The 18,860-nt window shown below is 33.3% G+C and overlaps 1 protein-coding gene across 1 annotated transcript in view; it reads left to right on the top strand.

Annotated features, from left to right (window-relative positions):
• The window catches only part of LOC117801753, a 179,565-nt gene extending 168,983 nt beyond the window's left edge, over positions 1-10,582 (top strand). Inside the window, exon 5 of the mRNA XM_034657233.1 lies at positions 10,493-10,582. Coding sequence (XP_034513124.1) covers positions 10,493-10,515 — 23 coding nt within the window. The 3' untranslated portion in view covers positions 10,516-10,582. The remainder of the gene's footprint in view (positions 1-10,492) is intronic.
• Positions 10,583-18,860: the final 8,278 nt, after the last annotated feature.

Here is an 18,860-nt window from a genome sequence, read left to right as displayed (position 1 = left end):
AACCTTAATAAGGGAGAAAGAACAATCTTTTAAATTGATCCTTCTTGCCCAAAATACATTGGGACACGACTGATAGAGACGTGAGGGCCTCTATTATCTCCTGCTGTTTGTTATAAAAGCTGTTCGCTTTTCCAAAGTGAATGAGGCCCAAGTTGAATTATCTTCCATCAATATAAATTGAAGTTAACAGACTTAAAGAGACAAATTTTTAGAAAAGCTCTATTCTCTTCTTCATCTTCTTTTAAGAGGAGTAACTCTTGCTAAGTTTATATCTCTTAGGCCTTTTTTAGAGTGGCAAGGGACTGCTACCATTTTAACTTTTCTAATGACTTTTCTCTAGAGCTGTATTGTCCAATAAGGTAGCTACTAAGTGTATGTAGTTGTTTAACTGTAGATTAATGAAAATTAAACGAAATTTAATATTCAGTACCTCAGTTGTTGTAGTGCATTTCAAGTGCTCAGTAGTCATACATGGTTAATTGCTGTTGCATTGAACAGCACAGATATAGAAATTTCCCACCATTTTTTGGTTTCTATATGAAACTTCTGTCAGCACTATCCTAATGTTATAGAATCAATAATCACAGTTTGCCTTTTAACTTTTACCAAATGATTACCATGGCATAAAACAGAGTTACCAGCTTTTCAGCTGGCAATATTGGCTAAGCTAAGAGCTTTAATTTAGAATTGGGCAAGGATGTATCAATTTTGTTGAGAGTTAGCTGTGTTTAAATAAATGAATCCCTAGATTTTCTTTTCCCTCCTGAGGGTGTAAGCAAGGCTGCCACTTCTGTCAAAGCCTAGTAGGGACTGAGTTTGGTCATGGTAGGGTGGGGGCCTTGTCTCACTGTCCGGCACATAAAATTTTATTTAATCTGCTTTCCAGTGGCTACCAGACCTTCCCCAGTGTGTGTTTCTCTGAGTCTAAGTGTTTTAGTTCAGCCTTGTTATGGAACAACTCTCCATACTTTTAGAGGAATTTGGTGGGAGTTCATCACTTGATTGTGTAGAGGTAGAAGGGGCATCTAGGAATCTAACTTCTCACACATTCAACCAAGTCCTCCTATTTTTTATTTCACCTGCTCTCTGTCTTCAGAGTTTGTGGTGTCTTATATTTTAGGGGCTCTTCTTGGTATACAGTGCATGCTGACTTGCTTTGGCTTTCTTATGCTTTCAGATATTAGATTTCAGGTCTCTCCTGTATGTTTTCTTTCACCACTTGCCCACATTCTTTTGAAACAGATTCCTTCTTTAATTGAAATCTGCTACTTTCTCCTCTCCAGTCTTTTGTTCTCCTGGACAATCCTCCTCTCTTTTAAAGAACTCTTTCATAGACATTGTAATGGAATTTTTAAAGACAGAGCTGAAAAGCATGTTCACTATTTCAGGTTTAACCAGGAATCCTGTATTCTTTTAAAATTGAACTGTGAAACATAAGCTGGTGAAAAATTTCTATCAGTGGGAACTGCTATGTATTGTATATTTAAAATGTACCAGGAACTTATATCCTTTTAGAATTTGAATAGTTCAATGCCATAGTTGGTAGTATACATGTGAGAAAACTGAAGTTATGATGTATTATATCCTGGAGGTCTCAGTGTTTAATAAGTGAAAATCTTAGCATTAAACTATGTCTTAGCATTTAAACTTAGTGTTTAAACTATTTTGTCATGCTCCCTATCATAGAATGCCCTGAACTGTTAAATGCACTGTTTGTCAAGGATTTCTGCTTGGGTTTGAATCCTAGATATGCAATGTGATAGCTATATAACCTATTTAATTTTTACATAATTTCTCTGTATCTCATTTTCCCTGTGTGTAAAATGTTGATAATAGTAGTATCTTCTCTCATAGTTGTTGAAAGGACTCAATACATTAATGTATGCAAACGCTTTGGATAGTTCCTGGCACACAGTGAGTTGGTGGTAATTGTATTATTTTACTCCCCTATGTATCTCAAGGAAGAAAATACATCACTTTCTCTTATAGATGGTCTTTTAAATCTAGGAAGTGTGACCATTTGTACTCTGATGTCCATTTGTACTTTTCATGTTGTTTTTCTAGAACTTTCTGAGACTAAGGATTGAACATGGAAGAAGTGTTACTGAGTTAATGAAAGAGAAACATACTGATCTATTTAAAGGGTGAAATAGACCATATAACCTCTGAAGATATCTATCATGCTATCATTTTTTAAATATCCTCTAGATTAATTTCAGTGGTTTTCCATACCATTCTATTCATTCCTAGTTCAAAACCCCATGTAATGTTTGTATTTTCTAAATTTGACTTAATGTCCCTAGAAAATTTTCTCCCCATAACAAAGTTGCTTTGGAACCCTAGTTTTTGAAATGTTGGTGCGCAGGTCATGAGAAGCAGTTGTGGGAACTTTAAAACTATCCTGAAACAACCTCTTTGCTTGCTTGGCTTTTATATTTCCAACTAAATCCAAACCACTCCAAGCCTGAGTGCCATCAGCCTTTGGCAAAACCTAGTTTCTTGGTTCCAATCAAAAGTGAATCATTTTTAAAACACTCTAGCAACCAGGATATAAATCCTTTAGTTTACACAGGTGACCTCATGAATATTCTTTTTCACTATTTGTGTATTTGAGAGATAAAAATATTAAAGACATTGAATATTAAAACTTTTTTCTAATCATTGAAACTGGAGAGAGAAAGAAGCTGCAGATCCATGCTCTGTACATGTGTTTTAAAGATGAGGAAAAGACATGAGAAAATACTTTATAGGATTTACTGAAACCAAAGCATTTGGAGCACAGTTTAATACATTTGCCAAGTCCCAAATACAGCTGGGTTCTCCCACAGTTCTTTTAATTGGAAGCAGATTTCTGTGCTAATTCTGTAATGTGAAGAGAGCTCTAACAGTATTTCTTTCCTAAAAGTAGGGCATTATATTTTCAGTGACCACTTCAAATATCAACAACTCCTTAGCAAATTTTTTGTTATAATTCAAATAATATTTGACTTATAAATTTCCAATATTTTTCAGTAGAATTATTTATTATCTTGTTATATAGTTACATGGAGATATTTTAATTAATAATTAGATACATAAAAATAATATTTATAATCAACCTATTTTGTATTATTTATAAATCAATATATTTTATGTTTATAAATATAAAAGCAAAACTTACCTAAAGAATTAAAAATATAGAAATGTGTAAACTAGAAAGTAAAAGTCCACATTCTGTCTTAGTTCATACAAAATGAGAGAGAAGCTTGCTTCCCTGGTAAGTTTGCAAGATTTACTGAATTTTTAACTTTGGATATGATAACTTATTTTAGAGAAAAAGAATGATGATGCTGAAATAAAAGTTTGTATGTATGTAATATTTATTTATATGTAGTATACAATGTATTTTATATATTTTTAAAAATTTATATATTCCATTTGAAACTGCTAGCTTCTGAGATAGCAAGTGTGCATTTTAAAATTAATATAATGAAAACACATTTCTTCAAAATGTATCTAATACCTACATGCCCACTTTCATGCTTAGTATATTTTATCCTTAATAAAAATGAATAGTACCATTAATAATTTAATGGAATTTCATTACAAAGTTTCATTAAAAAAGTATTAAAAAATTTTTTTAAAGTAACTGTGAGGCATTATTTCAGATTGCCTTATAATGGCCATTAGGTATTAGAAAAAAAGATGTTGTTTTTAAATGCAACTCTTCTTTGATAAGAATCTAAGCAGTGGGTAAAAGACAAAATCATTTTTGAAATAGTTGTATAATTATTGAACCATTTTAAGGCTGTACCTAAAAGTACCTTATTTTAACAATAAATACTTTTATAGCAATAATGTATACCAGATAGCATCATCACGATTTTCCAAACTTTCTATCCTTTGAAATAAAATAATTAATTTTTGTTGACAGCATTATAGGTTAAGGTATTTACCTAAGTTTAACAGCACAATGAAAGAGCTGTTTTAGGAAATAGAACATGTTGAAATATAGATATTTGCTAAGGAGATTTGATAAGGACTATTTTCATTAGGAAACAAAAAATTCCAAAGTATTACTTTAAGTATTAAAAATTGTCCCAGCTATATACTTGGAGAAAATATTCCTTTCCTATTATTATGCAGGACAGCCCAATAAATGATCCCTGTATATAGTGGTCTGTTTATAGGATCTTTAATTGTTTTTTGTTCATCTTTGTGTTATTCCCTGTGCTAATATCACAGTGTCTAAATATTAATATATTTTATGGTAAATTTTAATATTAGTTAAGCAAACCTCCTGTGTTTTATTTTCATGTAAGAGTGTTTATCTATTCATGACCTTTTAAATTTCCATTTCCATTTTAGAATCCACTGAATAGTTGAAAGTTCTGTTGTGATTTTGGTTGGTAATATAGTGAATCTATAAATCAATTTGTGAAGCATTGACTTACTTATGAGTCTTCCAATTCATGAACATGATATAGCTCTTCCTTTCTATAGATCTTTAATTTCTCTCAGTAAAGTTTTATCATTTGCTCCATAGAATTACTGCCCATTTTTTCTGAGATTTATTCTTTGCTGCCTAATATTTTTGATGCTATCATAAGTTGTACCTTATAAAAATATTTTTTAATGGCTGATAGTTAAAACCAAAAGATTTTGGTATGCTGATTTTGTAGAGCATGACCTTGCTAAACTCATTAATTCCAACAATTTACAAATTATTTCCATTTTCTATATTAAAAAAATATATCATCTGCAAATGTCAACAGTTGTCAATACTGACATATTGAACAAGAAGGGTAATAATGTCTATCTTTGTGTTTTGCTTATTGTTCTAGATTTAGCATTAAGTATCATGTTTGTGGAAATTTTGATTTTCCAGTGTAAGCCAGTATTATATACCTTGGATAGACCTAACTTGGTCATGATATATTTTGCATGTTATATATTCCTGGTCTTAGTTTGTAGAGGTTTTGTTTTGAATTTTTACATCTGTATTCATGAATGAGAGCAACCTAAATTTTATTTTCACATTTTCTTTTTCTAGTTTTATATCATGGTATTCTAGGCATAAAAATAAGATGTAGAATATACTTTTTGTCTAATTTCCAGAAGAATTTATATAATATTGGAAATATATATATCTTAAATATTTGTTAGCTCTCACTGATAAGGACAAAAAGTTCTGGACTCTTCTTTGAGTTATTGCTGCCATGCATTTTAACATTTTAATTATATATATCTATGGTATCTGTGTGTGTGTGTGTGTATGTTTACTGACTAGTGAAATAAAATACACATACAGAAAAACACATCATTATAGTATAGATCAATGAATTATTATAAAATGAACATACCTTAGTAATCATCACTTACGTAAACAAACAAACCAAGAACCCAGAAAAAAGGGTGCCTCGGGGGCTCAGTCAGTTCAGTGTGGGACTTTTGGTTTGGCTCAGGTCATGATCTGACTTGCAGTGGGCCAGCACTGGGCTCCGCTGCTCAGTGTAGACTCTGCTTGTCCCTCTCCCTCCCCTTCCCCCTCTTTCCAAACCCCAAGCAATAGCTCGCTCCCTCTCTAAAATAAATAAATAAATCTTAAAAAAAAAAAAAACACAAAAAACGAAAAACCAAAACAGAAAAAAAGACATAACCCAGAAGATCTCCTTAGGTCCCCATTAGTCATTACCTCTGCCTCCACCCTAACCCCAGTGTTAACCACTATCCTGACTCCTAACACCAAAAGTTACTTTTGTCTGTTTTTCAAGTTTCTTTTGTGCCTGGCTTATTTCCTTCAATATTATGTTTATGAGATTCATCTATATTCCTGTGGGTAGCTATAGTTAGTTCATTTTCATGGCTGTAAGGTACTACAATGAATGTTAATTATACTATTCATGCATATTTTAGCTTCTGTATATTTGAAATAATGGTACAAACATTCTTACAGAAGACTCTTGTTCCACATATGCATATAATTTTGGGGATATTTACCTAGAAGTAGGAGTGGAATGTTATTCATAGTGATCTTCCTCTTTATTAAATGATACCCAACTATTTGTGTGTGAGACTCCCTGTTGCTTTACATGCTAGCCAGTGTGCTGTGTTGGTGGGTGTAGTATCTCGTTGTGTTTTTAATGAGAAATTTTCCCATTATTAGTGAAGTTAAGTATGCTTTCAGTATGCTTAGCAACTATCTGGATATCCTGTTTTTAAAATGCTTATTCAAGTCCCCTCTCCTTTTCACAAAGTTAGGTTGCCTGACTTGCCTTTGGATTTGTAACAATTCATTATATATTGCACAGATGAGCCCTGTCAGTTATATGAATTACAAACTCATTTGATGCCTTCTTGCAGCCTTGCCTTTTTCCTTTCATAAGTCTGTCTCCTGGCAAATGTTTCTTAATTTAAAATTTTTAATTTTAATGTAGTCAAGTTTATCAATCTTTAATTAATGGTTGGTACATTTTTTGTATTGTTTAAGTAGCTTTTTCTTACTCTGAGGTCTTGTATTCTGTATCTTTTAGAATCTTGATTTTTTTTGTCTTTTGAATTGATGTATATAATTAATTTGGAATTGATTGTTTTATATAGTATGAGGTAGGACTATTTTAATTCCATATATTTTTATAAACTACATTGCACCTTTATTATTGTTTTATAGGGTCTGTGTTCAATTATAATCACCCACATTTCCAAATTTAAGAAAGAAAGCAGATGAACATATGGGAAGGGGGAAAAGAAAAAAAGGAGAGAGGAAAAAAACCATTAGTGGCCCTTAAGGATAGAGAACAAACTGAAGGTTGATGGAGGCAAATGGGTGGAGGATGGGCTAGATGGGCAATGAGTATTAAAGAGGGCACTTGTGATCAGCACTGGGTGTTGTACGTAAGTGATGAATCACTGAATTCTACTCCAGAAACCACTATTGCACTATATGTTAACTAACAAAATTTAAATTAAAAAAAAAGAATTACCCATATTTCCATACTTTTCCTTGTGCTTTCTCCCTCCTTGCTTTCATTTGGGATTATTTTCCTTATGACTGAATTATATCATTCAGAATATAGGTGGTTGGTTGTAAAGTCTCTTAGTTTTTGTTTGAAATATCCCTTTCACCTTCATTCTTAAAATAATTTTTTTAAAGATTTTATTTATTTATTTGACAGAGATAGAGACAGCCAGCGAGAGAAGGAACACAAGCAGGGGGAGTGGGAGAGGAAGAAGCAGGCTGCCAGTGGAGGAGCCTGATGTGGGGCTCGATCCCATAACGCCGGGATCACGCCCTGAGCCGAAGGCAGACACTTAACCGCTGTGCCACCCAGGCACCCCTTTTCTTAAAATATTTTTATTAGATATTAAGTCTTCAGTTGAAACTTCTTCATTTCAATACATTAAAGAAAAACATTTTAATGTTTTCTGGCTTCCAGTTAAGTCAGCCATTAATCCTTGGAAAATAACTTACCTTTTCTCTCTCATTCTCCCTCTCTCTCTCTGATTTGTTCTTTGTGGTTTTCTGAATTTTCCTTGATCTGTCTGCTTTTTATCCTGCTTGGGTTTCACTCCATTTTTAAATTTATACACTGATATTTTCAATTCTGGAAAATTCTCAGCCACTGTTTCTTCAAATATTGCTTATGCCTCATTCTCTTTCTTTGTGAAATTCCAATTAAATATTACATTTTCTTAATGTATCCTTAAATATAACCTCTTTGCTCCAATGATATAATCTTTTTGTTTCTCTGTACTTTATTCTTAATGGTTTCTTCTAACTTATCTTCCAGTTCACAAATAGTTTCTTCAGTTGGGTCTAATTTGCTCTTAAACACATTAAGTTTCTTATTTCGGTTTTTATGCTTTTCAGTTCTATACAGCCTGTTTAGCTCTTTTGCAAATATTTTGTTATCACTTGAGAATACTCTGTTGCATTTTTCCAGCTTGGCTTTTATCCTCTTTTTTTTTGTGAAGATTTTATTTATTTATTCGACAGAGATAGAGACAGCCAGCGATAGAGGGAACACAAGCAGGGGGAGTGGGAGAGGAAGAAGCAGGCTCACAGCGGAGGAGCCTGATGTGGGGCTCGATCCCATAATGCCGGGATCATGCCCTGAGCTGAAGGCAGACACTTAACCACTGTGCCACCCAGGCGCCCCTTGGCTTTTATCTTCTTAAAAATTCTAAATATGGTTATTTTACAATCAAAGTCTGGTAATTCCAATATGTAAAGTCTCCACAGGTCTGTTTCCATTGGGTTTTGCAAATGGTGTCTTTCTTTTGGGTACCTAGTTATCTTTGTACACGAGACATTGTATTCGAAAAAACATTGTAGAAAAGTTTCCAAGCCCAGTATATAATTACCTTTCTACACAGAGAATTTTGGTTTACTTTTGTTACATGTCTAGAGGTGCAAGAAATCCTAGATTCCCTCTTCCAACTTCAAGGCTTAACATTTTATAGGCTCTCACGGGGCGCCTGGGTGGCACAGCGGTTAAGCGTCTGCCTTCGGCTCAGGGCGTGATCCCGGCGTTATGGGTTCGAGCCCCACATCAGGCTCCGCTGCTATGAGCCTGCTTCTTCCTCTCCCACTCCCCCTGCTTGTGTTCCCTCTCTCGCTGGCTGTCTCTATCTCTGTCAAATAAATAAATAAAATATTTAAAAAAAAAAAAAAAACAAAAACCATTTTATAGGCTCTTGATAATGTACAGCTGAGCTGCAGGTGTATTTAATGGTTGGTTTATTTCTGGTTCACCTGTACTCCTAGGGAGCAGCCCTTTGGGGTTGCAATCTGATATAGGGAGTGCTTCTAAGCCCAATATAGCCCAAACCTTTTGGAACCTTGCACTCCGGGTTTTGTATTTTTATCTCTTAGCAGGCTGCTAAGTGGTTGAAGTAGCTCCAGTACAAAAGCAGCCTTCAATGCTGGGTTTGGTTTTATGAGTTCCCATCCTTTCCCCGGATCTCAGCCCAGTAATTCTTCATGAATTTATAACTTTTTGACGCAGTAAAGAAGCTTTCTTTTTAATATTTTATCTAGCTATTTTTCATTCTCAACTAAAAGACAGGTCTGAATTAACTAGTACATCTTCAGTGGAAGCAGACGTTCTAGATAGTCTTCAGCTTCTGTGCAATTTCACATCTATTGAAGTGGTCATTGGAGTAAAGAAGAGAGAGTACGTTACCATTTTCCTTCCCCCATATACATTCGAGAGTAAGCCTAGTTCCACTGATAACAATGAATTTAGAAAAGACATTAACTTATGAAATCTGCTCACTTAAGATCAAATGACGCTGTTAAGTAAGTCAATATTCTGCACACATGTAAAAGGATAAATAAGTCTTAAGTTATTATTCCCAGGTAAACATTTAGAGGTTTTTGCTTTCTCTTTCTCTTGCTTAATGCTTACCGTAAAGGCAGAGAACATTTAAAAGCACATGCAGCTAGGTTTGTCAGGTACATTATTGGAGAGACTGTTTAATAATTTTAAATTTATGTAAGGGATTAGAAATTGAAAGGTAACTGTTAAAAATCTGTTTTGCCATAAGGTACGCAGAGTGAAAATTGGCTAATGGCAGTATTCTAAGTTGCTAAAAATTAAATTACTAAATACTAACTCACTAATACAAGAAAGTGATCGGATATATTATCAAATTATTTAGATTGTCAGCAGTTTAAAATTATAACAAGAAGTATATAATTGAAAGTTCAATAAAGCACAACACCAAATTATTGGTAATAACTATATGTCTCAATTGTATTTCTTTGCTCTTTTTCTTTCTAAGAAATGCAGGTTATCTAACTGTCTGAAAAGAAATTTTCCCTTAGGACAGTTCTGTTCTATTTTATGTCTATTTGTTTTTTTAACACCCTATAATTTTAAAAGTAACTTGGCAGGAGCGAAAGTACATAGAATAAAAAATGGTCTTTGGACCTATTCAGTATTGTAATACCAAATATTTTAAATCACTTTTATATATGGCATTTGTATTCTATTCAGCATATGGTCATACTACTTAGTATTCTATCTGCTGAAACATTGAATAGGTATTCACTTAAGACATGCATTCTTTAGAGAAACAATTAATTTCATATGGTTTAATATGAAATAAAACACATCAAAATACAGGTACTCTTATACAGCAAAGCTGAGGTCATTTTTTCTCTATCAGGTCTTTGTATAGCTGCAAATGCAAAAAGGCATACTTATTGCGAAGCAGTAATTTGCAAGTAATCATCTTTTCTATTCCTTACTTTCCAGATGTTTGCTAATATCTGCTTTTTGCTTTCAGAATAACTTCCATTTGCATCATTCTGACATGACTACATCAGAGAAAAGTGTATGTTAAGAGTTGAAATTATTACTCTCATTCTGTTGCAAGAAAACTCACGTATGAAAAGTTTAAAGTCGCATGACTATTCAGGTTCAGATCTGGTAGTCCACACAAGATCCCTAGATTGTTTTTCCCCCTAATTCTTACTGCTGTGTATCTCTCCCCTTCATTACTTTAGAGATTTCAACTCCTGTGGAATGATTTATGCAAATTATGTATTGACATTTGGGAGAGTTCCTGAAATTTCTGTTTAATGAGTGAAATAAATATAGCACATGAGGTAAGTTTTAATGTCTTAGGTTAATTCTTTACCATCAATTACTTTCTATGAATTGATTCAGCATTTTCTGCCTTTCTTGATGGTCATAGTGTAATTCTGTAGGTCATAAGGTTGCATTTGTAATTTAACCATACATAGAACTCCTGGGAGAATATTTTATGTCTAGTTCACATGGCATGGCAACATTTTAAATTTGATTTTAGAGTGCTCTAACCAAGTCTTGAAGAAATGTAACTCGAGGTGAAACCTGCTAGCTGTAAGTCCTTCATGCAGCCCAAGGGTTTGTTTGGTTTTGATTAGTTTTACTAGACTTCATTTGGTTTCAATTAAACCTTGAGACAAGCCAGTGACTTTCATGAAAAATGTGGGTTTCTCAAGTTAGAAAATAATTCTTTTGTGTAGAATTTTTTTTTTTTTTTTACTGGAACAAATATCAACTCAAAGATAATTTCAGAAAATTTTTAATTAGGATACATAGAGTGAGATAATTGTATATTGAACTGTTTCATGTTATGTTTTTGAATATTGATCAGCTTATATTCTAGGATGGCAAAATGAAAATCACTCCATATGCTTAGCAATAACAAAGTATATTTAATTATATAACTGTATATTTATATTTATTTTTAATATTTTATATATTTATAAATATTTTAATATAAATAGAAATAATATAAATATAAATATAAATATATATAAATATAAAATATTTTATATTTAACTGCATATTGTGGAAAGCAATTTGATTTAAAAATAAGCAGCTATTCTAGTGAGCTTAGGGAATATTTTAATTCATGCACTTTATAAAGGACTTTATTTCAATATTACATGATCATAGATCATGTAATACTGTGTCTAAATGGGACCATTTACTTAAGTTGTAAGTCTTTTATTACCTAGAAAATAATCGTCAAGTATAATATCTCTGGATATTAGTTAAAAGTAATGTATATTATTCATTTGAGATGGAAGAAGAAACAGCACACCCTAAGGTTATAACTATATTATTTGGTATAAAAAAGAGAAATGTGGTCCTTAGTCCTTAGAGAAAAATCTCAGGTGTAAGTTCTTTTACATTTTCCAAATATTTATTTCATCCTGAACAAAGTCCTTTGGTCTCCTAAAATTTTATTTTTAAAAATTCTGTGTAGGGCAATAAAGACAAATAAAAATCAAACTCAAAAGTAGTGCTATTGGTGATAGAAAATGTAAATTTCTTTTTGGATTCATAATTCCCTGCCTTAACATAACAATGATTTTCTCCCAGAGGCATCACCAAATATCCCACCATCTGTTTAAGGTTATGCCAAAAATGTTGCAGTTATAAATTTAGGACACATGTATAAAAATTGGACATCTGAACTTAAGGACGTTATCATAATGTTCTTTAATATTCCCAGCATTACATGGAGAAGTTAATGAGTATATGAATATTCTGCTCATAAACAATGTCTATAGAATTTAGAATTTGCAAATGAATTTGTTCAAAAATATAAGAGAATTTAACATTTATTACCCCGAAGCCAAGATCCAAGAGCAGATCACCTCTTGCATAAGGGTCTTCCAATTCCGTAATTCTAACTTGCAAATATTTCATATATACAAGTTTTTTTTTTTAAATTGAACTCTTGAAGTATTGCATTCCAAGATTTAAATATCAACAGCCTCCTCAAATATTTTTGTTGAGTTGTTTATTAATACCTTATGTGGTAACATAAATTAAAATTAATGACATCTGGCATGCATGTGAATAAAGTCTTTAAATATTTCATTATATTTAAATAAATAGAACAGGGGGGAAAAAGCACTGATTTCATGTCCAGACTGCCCAAATTCTGCCATGAATTCATGTTCTGTTTTTGGACTCTTCTCCTTTCTAGGTTTTACTTTCCTCAAATGGAAAGAACTAGAAGATTTCAACGTTTCTTTCCACCTTGAATATTCTATTAGTTTAGTTTAGTTTGGCTAGCCTAGAATTATGCATGATTTATATTTCTAGTGTGATATCATGTCAATTTTGTAATTATTTTTGACCTTGTAACTTTTAAATTTGTCTTGAAGGAAGTAAAACTAATTAAGCTGGTAACATGTTTATTTAATATTTTACTGCTACTTCTAAGTGAATAGATATTATTTTCTCTACAGACCAAGAACTACACATTAATCCATTAAAGAATATTGAGGGCTTCTTGTTTTATTTTCCAGATACTTGTTAAGAGCTCACGGTCCTAGGGACAAGAAATTCCAAGATGAATAAGACATGGGCTTTGACTTTAAATTCAGTCTTTTTTTTTTTTTTAATTCAGTGTTGTTAAATAGAAAGGCAAGTAAAGAAGTACAATGTAGTGCAATAAAAGATTTATCAGTTCAAGTTCTCATTAGCAGCACATCCTAGAGTTACTGAACTGATAATGCAATCAATCTCAGATTAGTAAAAGTAAGTGATGGTACTTCTTTCATAAAAATGGAAACATGTTATTCAGAAAATGAACACGTATGATAGATTTTAGCATATCCATCAGAAGATAGATTGATATATTTCCGTTCACATACAGAGAAATATAAACTTGAACATGAAAGGCTCAGTTTGTATTGGATTTCCTTGTCTTGAAAGAAAAGGAACAAGAAGGTCGTGACCAACATTTTACTAGTGTATCATAAACTCAAGAGTTGCTATGATCATCAAGAGAAAGAAAATGCTCTAGTGACTGACTGGGGGAAAATGGAATAGGTGTTGATGCTATTCACCACAGGTATGCTCTTACCATTTATCTTCCTGGCTGGATTAATGACAGGATGCAGAACCTGGGTTTTCTAAAGGTAGAAAGATCTTCCCAACATACCAGTATATTGAATTGAAAAGCAACAGCACGCTATCTTCCAGTCTTCTTTTATTTCTTGGTTGGAGTTATGTAACAAGCTTTACTCTAAAAAAATAAAAATTAAAAAAAAAAAAAGGAAAGGTTTGGCTAAGTCGTGGGATCAACTCAGGATTTTATTAGAACCCAGATTTTGGATAACCACAGTTTCTTAAAATGTCCAGTAGACTGAATTGCTTCTCTGGCTACTGGTACCAACCACCAAAGCCAAGAATGCTTGAGAGGAAGCAGGCAGCCACCAAAACACAATGGGATTTATTCCTTCATCCTGGTTTTAAAGAAAGGATCTTAAAAATCAAACATCTTAGCCTAGAAAGTTTCACAAGCCTTTTTTCAAATACCTCTGAGAAATCTTTGTACTTTGTAGCTCAGCATCGGTCCATCCTACTCACCCGAGATTCTTAGCTCTAAGACTCTCAATTGGAGAGGATGGGATATCAAAAAAAGGGATAGTCTGGATTTTGCCTTTGATAAAATCTTTTCAACGAGAGCATTAGTACAACAGCTTTTGGAATAGAGCTTCTGAATAATGGGAAACAGTGAAATATAGGCTGGTTTTGTTAACCTCCCTAGAAAGCTAATTAAGGCTATATATTTCTGTATTGGCTGAAGAAACTATTTTTTCCTTTAAGGAATCACAATAAAATGCAAGCTTTTATAATGAGAAGTAACTGTCCCTTTGCTAATTTCAATGGCTTTGGAGACTTTGGTTTGTTAACCCTACTTATTATCTGGAGGGAACATCAAACTGGTAGCTAGAAGGCCTGAATTCTGGTCTTGAATCTAGCATGCGCTCCTTATATTCTTGCCCATAGTCATTCACCTCTTCTGAAAGAGATCATTAATGCTAATCAAATGCCCCACATGCTCTCCAACATTTTCCAGCATCCTCTGTAGAGAGGTTGGAGTCCTATGACAAAAGCCTTATGTTAATCCAGGGGATGATGGTCACTTCCAATCTGAGGGAGTTAAGTGAAACAGGGTAAATTTTCAATGATCTCTGTCATCTGCAAAGCAGTAAGCAGAGGATTTCATATAGAGTTGCAAGATGGAAGGAAGGAGATCTCTGCTTTGTAAAAAGTGGAGGAAAACCACTTGCTCACTATGACATGAGCAAGAAGTAAATCTTTGTTGTGTTAAGCCACTCCAAACTGGGAGTTGTTTTTTTTTTACCATAGATTATAGATTCTTATTCCCCAGCTGTATTTCTGTACAACTCATAAGACTAATTATGAGACCAAGCACATTGGCCATTAATAAAATGTTAAATTAACTGTTCCTATCCAGTATGTGTTCACTTAGATGTGATGTAATTCTGTGATTCAGTGGATGATACGGCATTTGAGGTCCTAACTTTCAACCCAGGGACTTATTTATTAGACTATAGTGTCTGACAGTGTACATGTTATATTGTGTCCGTTTTCAACTGGTGAAAAAATCCCACCCCCAATCCCCTTTAGTATTAAGAAGGTTACTAAAACTTTATATAGGTTCCAAAGCTGTTTCATCCTTTGCATTTAGAAACTCAGTGCATTTGTAACCAGTGGGTAGTTTCTTGTCTATAGTAGCCAGAGTGGACGTAGTTATAATAGTCAAGCATCAGAATGTAAAATGCAATACATGTAGCAAATATTAATGAGGATTAAATGAGTAAATGTCTGTAAAAGTGCTTGAAGAGAGCCTGGCACCGAATTAATGATATATGTGTGTTTGTTAAATAAAATAAATCAACATGATAATGAAGGATCATGGATTCTGAAAGTTAGAATCTAGTTGGTTTCCCATCTAATTTTCTTTTTGTAGAACCGCAGATATATGTCATCCAATTTCTATCTGACCATTTTTTGGGTGCTAGGGAATATGGTTGTATATTATATGTTAATATGTTTCTACTCAAGACCTGCCATTATCCCAATTAAAAATGAGAAAATAGACTCACAGGGGTTAAAAGATTCACCCAAGATTATACAGCAAGGAAGGCTCTGCACTGTCTGCTTGGGATGTTTGCAGTCTTTCCGAAAGTATGGTTCCTATTAGGAGGAGGAGTAGCAGCACCTTGTGATTTGGGTACGGCAGCCCACATGTTCCGAAATTAGTTTCTCACAGGGCAGGAATCATTTGAGCCAAGGCTGTGGGCTAAGGCAATTCCATTTCCACTGAGTAGCATTTTTTATTCAACTACTGATTCAGTTATTTAGTAATCTGCAAAATTTTGCCATGGGGTCCTATAAATCTTTCCTCTGACTTTTTTGTAGTGTTTATCCTAATGGCTAAGATATGTGTCTCTACAAGTAAATTAAAAGCAAGGCCTGACATATAGTGAATGTTGGTTGTGGAAATGCTATCCTGTGTAACAAAGGCAAGCAAAAATGATTTCTCTTTTAGCATAATTTGGACTTTAATAGATATTCACATGTGTGAAAGCCTCTATCACTACTGTATCTTGCCTCTGGGACATTTTGATCTTCAGTATTAGGAAAGCTCCATATAGGGGCGCCTGGGTGGCACAGTCCTTAAGCATCTGCCTTCGGCTCAGGGCGTGATCCCAGCATTCTGGGATTGAGCCCCACATCAGGCTCCTCTGCTATGAGCCTGCTTCTTCCTCTCCCACTCCCCCTGCTTGTGTTCCCTCTCTCTCTGGCTGTCTCTATCTCTGTCAAGTAAATAAATAAAATCTTAAAAAAAAAAAAAAAAAAGGAAAGCACCATATAAATCCTGTCACTGGATAAACTGTAATTTGTTCTCACCATTATGTCACTTATGTTCTTCTTACCAAAAATCTTATCATCTTGTCTGTCTTTTCATAGGTAAATATTATAATTCCAATCCTTCTTCTACATTACTTCTATAAAATCTAATTTGTGCTTTATTTTTGTTTGCTGATTTGTCACCATTGTATTCTAGGCATAATCCTACCTATAGTCTCAGAGGTACTCATTAGACTGTATATTTGCCTTATGTTAAATTAAAGGCTATGTTTTTAAAAATTATTGTATTCTATTCATTGCATTATTAGTTAGAGAGGCCATGTCACTCTAGGCCTTCTTTTTTAATATTAACCACATCATTTGTTTCTTAGGACCAAATGATCTTTTCTCATAGGTATACTTGTCCAACTCTAACATTATTATTTTTCCCTAACCCTTTCCAATTCTTTATCTCCTTAGGGATAATATAGTGGGATAATTATGTGGAAAAATGGAAGGTGTGTTGGATTTGGGTTTGAAGTCTAGCTTTACTACTTGGTACTTAATGTCACTTGGTACTGAGCAACATATTCAATTTCTTTGAACCTCATTTTTCTTTAGTGCAAAAGGAGAATAATATGCAATATAGGATAGGGATCAAGATCATAGACTCTGAAGCTAGTTTGAAGTTTGGCTCTGCCATTTACTGACTGTTTTACCTTTGGCAAATTGCTTATTCCTCAGTGGCTCAGTTTCCATGGTGGAAAAAAGGGGAAATAATATCTGCCTCATATGGTGATCGTGGGGAACATGGACACATGCACGCACACATCTTCACTTTATCTTTCAGTTTATGATGGAGATATTCAAAAGAAAGCTTAAAGTATTGGCACTCTCATTGGTGGTGGTGAAGATGACTTGTGTGTGTATCATGATGCTTTGACTGTAGTTCAGGGGTCTGTCAACTTTTTCTGCAAAAGATCAGATAGTAAATGTTTTAAACTTTGTGGGACACCATTGTATAGCAAAAGCAACTACAGGTAACATGGCTCTGTTCTAAGAAAACTTTATTTACTGAAAATAGGCTGTGGACTAGACTGGCCTTGACCCACAGGTCATACTTTGCTGACCCCTGATTAAGCTGATGGTTAACATGCAAATTTGATGCTAGTAGAGCCATTATGCCTTTTCTTCGCAAATCACACATACTCAAAGTCTATTGCTCTGTCTTGTCCTTTGTTTCCCTTTACCAGTATGAAACTATTTCTATTTTCAGTTGTTTGACAAAACCAGCTTTCCTCGCTGTGTACTAGAGAAGACCTCAGTCTTACAGTGTTAATTTGGAGTTGTTAAATGCAATTAAGAATAACTTTTTAGAATCCAATTTGCCCATAATAAGAAGAGATTCTCTCTTTTGTCATGGTGTCTGTTGAGCCTATAATCTCATGATTCTGCTTTTTCCAGAAAAGTGTTTTGACTCTGCTTCTTTCTCTAGGGTCATATATGCATAGTTGATGTACTATGGATAATGTTCAATGGTGCTTGGTCTTGATTTATTATTATTGTATCTTCATGTTGACACAAATTTATTGCTGCCAAAATATTGGATTTGATTTAGATTTATATCATATTTTCTAGGTATAAACCTCTAGCATTCTTCAATATATAGTAAGTGGGATTGGTAAAAAAAAAAAAGGTAAAACTGAGGACAAATTTGCAAGCCTAAATAAAAGCATCTTAAAATTGGCATACGTTGTGGTGGTGGGCACGTTAATGTGTCTGAGTGCCAAATCATGCTGTCATTTTTCCTTAGGAAATTTATTTATTTTGACAGCTCCTCTAGAAAAGGAAATTCTGTTAACTGTTATTCAATAGTTTTACATTTTGGGGAGAGAAATTCTTTATACTGTGCTTAAAGAAAAAACTTAATAGCTGTAGCAACGTGTAGAGGAGTTGATAAGTGAAAATACAACATACAAAATTGTATGTTTGTTATAGTTACCATGTGTTTGTGCATGTGTATATACAAAACAGAGAGGAAGTTAATCATAATAATCAATGATATTAAGTTATATCGGTGGAACTAAGTGATTTACTTATTTCCCAATTTTTACAGTTTTGTTGTATACTGAGTATTATATTTTAAATATTAAATATTACGATCTAATAAAAACTCAAATATTAGAAGACAATACCTTAAAATTATGTGCAGCAATACATATACATAAGCATTTCAAATTATTTTGAAAGTAGTAGTTTTTAAATTTAGCCAATAAAATATTTGGCTTTTGTTCATTAGAGATTAAGGTAATTTGGAAATAACAGTTGCTATATACATATATATATATTTCACTTCTGTGTCATTCCTATATAAATAAGATACTACCTTTTCTTCTTTTGGAAAGCTCTGGGGTCTCACTAATTTTAATTATTCTATCAGAAATTTTATTGAAAAATTTAAATTTTAAATATGCTTGATTTCACTCGTTTCTCATTCTTACATTTGCCTTTGGGACAAGAGTCCCAAATTGGGTCTTACGCTTAAAAAAGGTTAATAGACTTGGATTAGAGATGAAATTTAACTTTCTCTTGGCTAAAATTTTAGTATAAAAATAACCAAAGGACATATTTCATGGTGCTTTACACTTCATAAAACATTTTCATTACATTATCTCATTTTATCCTCCCAAGTTTGTTGGA

This window comes from Ailuropoda melanoleuca, chromosome 1 (genome assembly GCF_002007445.2).
Source record: "Ailuropoda melanoleuca isolate Jingjing chromosome 1, ASM200744v2, whole genome shotgun sequence".
NCBI classification, from domain to species: Eukaryota; Metazoa; Chordata; class Mammalia; order Carnivora; family Ursidae; genus Ailuropoda; species Ailuropoda melanoleuca.
The sequence above is the reverse complement of the archived record's forward strand: the minus strand, read 5'-3'. Positions and strand labels throughout refer to the sequence as shown.